At 42.2% G+C, this 7,962-nt stretch overlaps 1 protein-coding gene across 2 annotated transcripts; it reads right to left on the bottom strand.

Annotated features, from left to right (window-relative positions):
- Nucleotides 1–4,679: 4,679 nt before the first annotated feature.
- Nucleotides 4,680–7,692, bottom strand: LOC147864140 (uncharacterized). 2 transcript variants are annotated; one of them, XM_087320307.1, is made up of 5 exons: nucleotides 7,232–7,692; nucleotides 6,890–6,967; nucleotides 5,529–5,628; nucleotides 5,281–5,435; nucleotides 4,680–5,198 (listed from the first exon to the last, which is right to left on the bottom strand). In XM_087320307.1, the coding sequence occupies exons 1-5, from the start codon at nucleotides 7,553–7,555 to the stop codon at nucleotides 4,992–4,994; spliced, it is 864 nt and encodes a 287-aa protein (XP_087176433.1). In that variant the 5' UTR covers nucleotides 7,556–7,692; the 3' UTR covers nucleotides 4,680–4,991. The 2 variants fall into 2 exon arrangements, with proteins under 2 accessions (XP_087176433.1, XP_087176434.1); XM_087320308.1 differs by having other exon boundaries at nucleotides 6,890–6,950; nucleotides 7,232–7,488.
- Nucleotides 7,693–7,962: the final 270 nt, after the last annotated feature.

Below are 7,962 nucleotides of genomic sequence, written 5' to 3'. Positions count from 1 at the left end.
TTTATCCATCTAGCCGTTGGTCGCCGTTTACCGTCCGGTTCTGTCGCCGGATCCCGGTTCCGTTGCCGGTTGCCACCGGCTCACCGGCCCCATTGCCGGTCCGGTTTCGGTTGGCCAAAAACTTTGCAAGTAGCCAGGCCACACCCATTAATCCAATATCTTAGTTTAAGTCACCTTGAACTCTCGATGCTCCACACATAGACACAAAGATAATAGCTTTTGCTCTACCTTATATATGGTGAGATCCTTCTGTCTATGTGGGATATCTCACAATTTTATTTTTCTCTTTGTCTTTGCAAACATCCTACCCACATAAGTTGACACTTAGATGTTTGTTTCTTATGTAGTAAAGTGCATCCAAAAGCTCTTCAAGACCTCCATCTTTTTGTACTAAGATATTAAACTTACTTAAAATTAGTATCTTCACTATTATTGTTTTATATGAATCACACTCAATTTCATACATTTTATGTAATTTTCACACCATTGCCGAAAATTTTCATGACAGCGTGTATCAAGTTTATCATTCCAGATAGTAACCGAGAAGGATAAGTTTTGTATTACAGTCTGAACATTCCTTACGGTACCACCCCTTCAATGAAGTGTTCCATAGGGACACCTTGTGTTAGTGGCTTGTCCAGCCCGGTGACAACATATTTTGGAAGGAAGTCGAACCTACGACACATGAGGGTATTCAGGAGCATTGCCTATGTGCACGTGTGCGATGAGAAGCGAAGGAAGCTGGAGCTGAAGTCAGAGAAATGCGTGTTGGTTGGCTACTCATGTGAACAAAAGGGTTATAAGTGTTATAACCCCAAGACCAAAAAAGTTCGAGTGAGGCAAGATGTCTTATTCGACGAATCCACGTCGTGGTACTTCCCTTCGCCTCTAACCCTTGAAAACTCCATTCCGATCTCTGATGATGAGGTTAGTGAGGCCAAAATGCCTCTGAACGAAGAAGCAATCGGAGCTCTTGAGGAGATTCTGATTTCATTCAAGCTAAGGGGGCCGAATGAGAGACTGAGTCGGAATAACCAGTCCGACAACGAGCCGACGAGTAGTGGAGACTCGGTCGTGCCATCCCCGCTTTGGAAATCGAGGAGACGGCTTACATGCGAAAAGAAGGGAAAGAAGAAGATGTTGGAGTACGACACTGATAAAGACGAGTCGGATCTAAGCGAATCCGACTCCGAGAAGAACGATGAAGGACCTTCCAAAATGAAGTTCGCGTCGGCCAAGAGGGCCTCAAAATCGACTAATGAACAAGTACGCTGATCTACCCGCTAGAAGAACCCCGTGGTGTGATTCGGATACAACGAGTTCATGGTGCATCATTATGCGTACATGACATGAGTGGTGGAAGTGCGTGAGCCGAAAAGATATGCAAAAGTGGCGAAGGACGCAAATTGGCGTGCTGCAATGGAGGAAGAGATGCACAGATTAGCGGAAAATGAAACCTAGGACCTGGTTGATGCCCCGAAGGGTGTAACGCTGATTGGATGTAGGTGGGTGTACAAGGTCAAGTACAACACTGACGACTCTATCAAGTGCTACAAGCCCGGTTAGTGGCGAAGGGATACGCACAACAACACGACATCGACTACGATGAGACCTTTGCGCCGATCGCGAAGATAACAACCGTCCGTGTCCTACTTGTGGTAGCCGCGATAAAGGGGTGGCATTTACATCAGATGGATGCCAAGAATGCGTTCCTGCAAGCAGAACTTGAGGAACACGTGTACATGGTACAACCCCCAGATTTCAGTCCTAAAAGAACACCTCGACAATATGCCGATTGAAGAAGTCCCTCTACGGTCTAAAGAAAACCCCGTGCGCCTAGAACACGAAGATCACGCAGCGCCTGCGTCGGATGGGGTTTGTAACGTCCAAATCGGAGTCTTCAAGTGCTACAAGCCCGGTTAGTGGCGAAGGGATACGCACAACAACACGACATCGACTACGATGAGACCTTTGCGCCGATCGCGAAGATAACAACCGTCCGTGTCCTACTTGCGGTAGCCGCGATAAAGGGGTGGCATTTACATCAGATGGATGCCAAGAATGTGTTCCTGCAAGCAGAACTTGAGGAACACGTGTACATGGTACAACCCCCAGATTTCAGTCCTAAAAGAACACCTCGACAATATGCCGATTGAAGAAGTCCCTCTACGGTCTAAAGAAAACCCCGTGCGCCTAGAACACGAAGATCACGCAGCGCCTGCGTCGGATGGGGTTTGTAACGTCCAAATCGGAGTCTTCATTGTTCGTTCGGCAAGGTCGACATGGACCGGTTAGTATTTTACTTTATGTCGATGATTTAGTCATCCCCGACGCCGACCTAGATGAAATCAGACGCGTAAAGTCTCAGCTCGCGGCATCATTTGACATGAAGGACCTAGGGGACCTTCATTACTTCCTAGGGATCGAAGTTATCCGCACCCCCGAAGGCATACTGATTAGCCAATGACATTACGTACTGAGTATGCTCTTCAAGTTCGGGTTGGGAAATTGTAAATTTCAAGTTTCGCCGAGATTCGGGAAAGGCGTGCGACCCGACACAGTTCCGATAGATTGTTGGAAACCTAATTTATTTGACAATCACTCGGCCGGATCTCAATTACCCAGTCTGCCTAATCAATCAATTTATGTCGGAGCCCACGACCAAACACCTTCATTGCGTGCAAAGGTTATTGCGTTATGTTCGTGGCACTAAGGATAGGGCATTGCTATATCGGACTGGTATTGTCGAACAGCTCGTCGGCTACTCGGATGCCAATTGGGCCGGAAACACTGGCGATCGTAGATCCACATCTAGGTTCTCTTTCTCTCTTGGGAGTGTTGTGATTGCCTGGAGCAACAAGAAGTAGCTGACAATTGCACTGTCGAGCATGGAGGCTGAGTATCGAGGAGTGGATGTCACGACATGCGAAGCCATTTGGCACAAGAGGCTACTCAAGGATCTACATGTGGAGGTGTCAGATCCGACGACGATCTATTGCGACAATCTCAAGAGCATCCAACTTGCTAAGAACCCCATCTTCCACGTCCAAGCACATTGAGGTGCACTACCATTTTGTCCTCGAGCCTGTCCTCTTTGGTGAAGTCAACCTAGTATATATTTCGACGGATCGACATACTACCGACATCTTCACCAAGCCCCTTGGTCTCGACAAGTTGCGGCAATTCTCGAGTGTGCTTGGTTTGTCGCACCTCGACGTTCCGAACTTGAGGGGGAGAAAAGACCAAGAAAGGGAGCAGGAAAGGAGTGGAAGTGACCGCGAAGCCGAGTCGGATGAAGAATTCAATTTCGGGTTGCCTAAAGAAGCCGAAGGCGGAAACAGGGGCATCAACCGAAGGGAAGAGCCGGAGTCAACCAAATGAGGGGGACATGATGCCAAGAAGGCCAAGAAGGCCAAGACCAAGACATGGTCAAGGGCTTGAAGGCTAAAAACGAATTGGAGGCAACCCATTCGGAAAAAAGCGGACATGAATCGAAGACAACCGATTCGATTCGAATGTTCGATTCGGAGACGCTGAATCAACTAAAGGCCAAGCAGAAGAAAGGGCAACGAAACTGGCGCCAACACTGCAATAGCAAGGGAGCTGGGAAAGGCCGTATGAGCAAACAAGCCGATCGAAAGGGTCAAGGCGTGCGGCGAGCGCGACTGAGACGTGATGCCAGAAGAATCCAAAGTGAAGAACCGGAAGAGCAAGCGGAACCTCAAGTTGAGCTTGAGGGGGAGTGTTGAGATACAAGTTCAACATTGGGTGCGTAAACTAACGTGACAACTTCATAAACCAGGAGGCCGTTGGATGGATATTCTGCGGAGGAATATATTTTGGGAGTTAGTGTAGGGGTTCATTGATGAGCATTGAAGTACGAGTCAGTACTTCTGTTAGTCTGTATGGACTTGTATAAAAGTGCTCTCTGAGCGCATCCTATGTACAGAGCGTATTGTATTGTTTGAATTAAGTTTTTGTGTTTTTGCTCTCTCTATCTCTTCCGCTTACTCTGTTTTTTTTTCGTTCTAAGATTTCCATTAAACCTTCTATTCATTATTCTGTTGTACGTATAGCTTCCGCACATAACTTTCACAGAGTTGTTTTCGGGTCGTGGTTGTCACCACAAAAATCTGCTTCAAGTTTTCCCATGCTTCCTTTGAGACCTTTGCAGCTTGGATATAGCTTAACATGTGATCTTGCACACAAATTGCCAAGTATTACATTAACTAGTTAGTGTCCTAATGGCATGTTGGGTAGTAAAGGTTTATGAGATCATGAGTTGTTTCTTTTGTACCCTCGATATGACTCCAGTTAGTGAAAGCCAGTTCAAGATGACATCTCCAACTCATCACACAACTTCAATATTGGAGATCGATGAAGGATCTCAACCCTCACACTTTGATACCGTGTAAAGAATGTAAACTCTCTTAGGGTTATGGTATGTGTAAGAGTGGGTGGGTGAGCAAGAGATGTAAATGAATAGGATGTGAGTTCAATCAATTTCAATCCCTAATTTTGGTATTCAGGTCTCGAGGCCTCTTCCAAGAAAATCTTCAACAAAGGAACTGGGAATTCACAATTCAGTATTATAGCATAACTGATCATATCAACTAGAATTTAGACACCCATGATTTTTATGTGAACTTTATCATTTGTACTTATCTTCAAACAATGAATTGCGAATTGTTTTTGAACTTCCTTGAAATGTACATTATGTAGGTACACATCATTTTGCTAAACAAATACAACGATTTCCGCTCACTCCTTATCAATATTGTGTTGTGCACATTATTCTTAGGCATTCTTTTCTAATTCTTGATATGAAACCTACATAAGAATGCTACTTTTAGATAATTAAGTGGAGAGGTTGTGACTATATTTTATTAGACTATTCTCCACAATAGGAATACTTACCTTTTGTGTAGAAAGGCATGGGTTCTAACTTAGAAGTGTTGGACTTCACTTTATCCGAGAACCACCTTTTTCACTTAGGTTGAATGGAGCTTTGAGAGCAAGAATAAGGACCCTGATGAAAACAAGATGCATAGTGAAAAGCACAAGAGGTCAAGGCCTGAATTAATTGGAATTTTCTTGCTCTTCTCGAACATGCCAACAAGCAATATCATTACTATCACATGCCCAAGTTTAGTCTTAAGTTCGCTTAAGGAACTAATCTTCAACCACTTCGGCCGCTCCTGCCATGTGAGAAATATTTATATGATCAATACAAAACATTTGAGCTTCCTTTACATTTTACCAACTGAAAATGACACATACCCGTAGAGTGAATAGACCAAATAAATTCGAGCCCCTAATTGTTTTTCTTGTTGCATTAATGAGACGATCATGGATAGGCACATCCAAACTACTTATGAAAAGCTCATAAAGTCCCATCCCAAAGATAAGCATGACTGTTCCCATGAGATAAATATCTAATAAAAAAACACAACTTTATCATCTCATCATTAGTTAGTTAAGAAACATGTAATATATTGTATTCATTCATAAGATATTGTCTTACTTACCTATTGCCTCCACAAGTAGTAAAACAACTTTTCCTGTTTCTTTAGTTTGCCAACAAGCACGATAATAGTCTTGAAAAGATGCTACCACATAAAAACACCCCTAAGTTTACCATTAAATAACAACATGTTATTTTATTATCATCATATACATTTGGATCTATGGACAATGCAAATATGGTAATAATTATATGGCTTGTTTGGGAAAAAGGAAGCCATCATTCGCTAAAAAATCAGTTGAAATTACATGATAGGAATTGGAAATGTTGTTAACAAGACTCTTTTTTTATGGAAATGTTTAAGTTTCTTATAACTTCCTATACATCTTCTCATATTGCATGTGTGAAAAGAAAAAGTGAATTAATTACGGAAACCAAATTCCCATATTGTCATCATCCTTGCACAAGATAGCCTTTTCAATAGAGTACAATTGGTTAGTCATATGAGATATATCCAATCATCCCATATGCCGTATTTCTAGAACATGTCATGAAATACAGTGTACATTAATAGATCACAAATCATCGAAGATAAGAAGTAATTCATTCATACACAAGATTTACGTCCAAAATGTTAAAATATGTAGATATATATATATGCCACTAGAGATGTTTTATAAGGCCGATTTCAACATCAAAATGGGGGCTTCCAATCATATCAAGTCAACTCGTAACTACAGACCTTACAAGTGTAAGACATAACACTACACACACACCTACAGATGTGTAGGCGTTACGGGCATGACCATATAATAACCGTGGCAGGTTGTAAGTTGTACCGTAGAATTCTACACACAAGAGTTAACCGAGAGTGTAAAGAAGGGAGGATTACTTTTAATCCTACACATTAAGACAACCCATTAATGCCAAGTGTGAACTGGCATGGGGGCCTTAGGTCTAGATATAAATATGAGGGCTAGCTACCCTCATTGCCACATCATTTTTACTACGTCCAAACTCTTAGCGTGTGGTGAAGAGACTCTTGTAGCGAGCGCGCCAATACCAAGTACGACTCGACGCCACGGCGGTGGTATGGGACACTGATCGAGGCTCCAGTCCGTCTCGATCCCTGTTCAGGGGTGGTCAGGTGGATCGGCACCGTTCTTTCTCTCTCCTCTCCTCTCTTATCTATCTATCTATTATTTCCTTATCTTTTGCTTACATTAGGGCGAAGTTCTAAGAGTAGGGGTGTGTGCATTAGGATTATCTACAAGTGATCTAAATCCTGCCTCAAACTATATTCATACCAAAATCTTTCTATTTCAACATAGTAGTAGACATAACCCAAATTCTTTTACTAACTGACCCATGCGCCCAGGTTCGAATCAAGATGGTTTGCATTACTTTACTAGAGCTCTTGAGTACCTTAAGAAAGCAAATGATGGATCCAGCCAGAGATCCACCAATTCCCAGCAACGCGAAGAACCTACAGTTGAAGATCATCTGCATTTAGTGATGGAAAAATAAGAATTAGGTTAAAAATATGTGTGTGCGTATGGTACACAGAGAGAGAGAGAGAGCAGAAACTTTGGATAAATTTCGGTTATAAACGTAGATCTAAAAAAGGGACGGAAGAAAAGAATGAAAAAGAAATTAGGTTATATATAAACATGTAAAACAGAAAGAGTACAAATTAGGCTCAATTTAGTTTGTAAATTTAGGGCTAAGCAGGACAAAAAGAAATGAAACCATAGAGACTGTAATTACCGTTTCAATGAACTCTTCAGAATTTGATTCAGAAGATGTTGTAGATGAGGGTGATGTGGTGGTAATTGCCGACACACAGGTGTGATCGCGACCAGCACTAGGGTCTCCAAGCAAGCCATAGTTAGGGAAGGAATTGTGATGAATTGGACCTGGTGATGATGAATTATAGTTATATGAAGATAATACCCTAATAATCTTCTTCGTCTTCTTCTTCAGCATTAAGTCCTGACTACATGGCTTCAATCTTTGCAGACTGATTCTTGAACCAAAGTTAAGGCGAAGATTCGTAGCCAGTTGGGGGTGCTGTAATTGAAGCAGGATCATAGCTCTGTTCTTGGATTAATGGAGCTGTTGCAGAAGCAGATATGATAATAAGATAGGGATTGGATTGGTCTTCTCTGTTGATGAGCTTAATGATTTAGCCAGTAATTAATAACAAAATCCTGGTTGTAGTTGTGTGGTGGGTGGAGATGCAATCCAATCTGGTATCTACATAATGTTTTATCAGCTGTAGCAGAGTAACTAACACCCTTACCCTTAATTTTTGTTCATGTTCTCTAATGTGTGTGAACCCTTTGACTAGATTGATTTGACCAAAAAATAAAATTACCCTCTCTTCTCTAGACAAAAAAAAAGGGGGCGTTTGTTTCAATTCTTCTCAAAATATAGATTGGGCTACATGACATTTATAAATGACATGTGCAATTAAAAAAGCAAGGGATCCTTCCATA

This window comes from Azolla caroliniana, unplaced genomic scaffold (assembly GCF_043228905.1).
Source record: "Azolla caroliniana isolate FFs.n. ecotype wild unplaced genomic scaffold, voAzoCaro1.0.p SCAF_5, whole genome shotgun sequence".
NCBI classification, from domain to species: Eukaryota; Viridiplantae; Streptophyta; class Polypodiopsida; order Salviniales; family Salviniaceae; genus Azolla; species Azolla caroliniana.
This window is presented reverse-complemented; position numbering and strand designations above follow the sequence as displayed.

Excerpts from the sequence above, each read along its gene's own strand:
- LOC147864140 (XM_087320307.1), bottom strand. The coding sequence starts at position 7,555 with ATGATCCTGCTTCAATTACAGCACCCCCAACTGGCTACGAATCTTCGC. Across the intron at positions 6,968-7,231 it reads CTGAAGAGTTCATTGAAACG|ATGATCTTCAACTGTAGGTT; the intron begins GTAATTACAGTC and ends CACTAAATGCAG. Across the intron at positions 5,199-5,280 it reads TTGGTCTATTCACTCTACGG|GAGCGGCCGAAGTGGTTGAA; the intron begins GTATGTGTCATT and ends CTCACATGGCAG.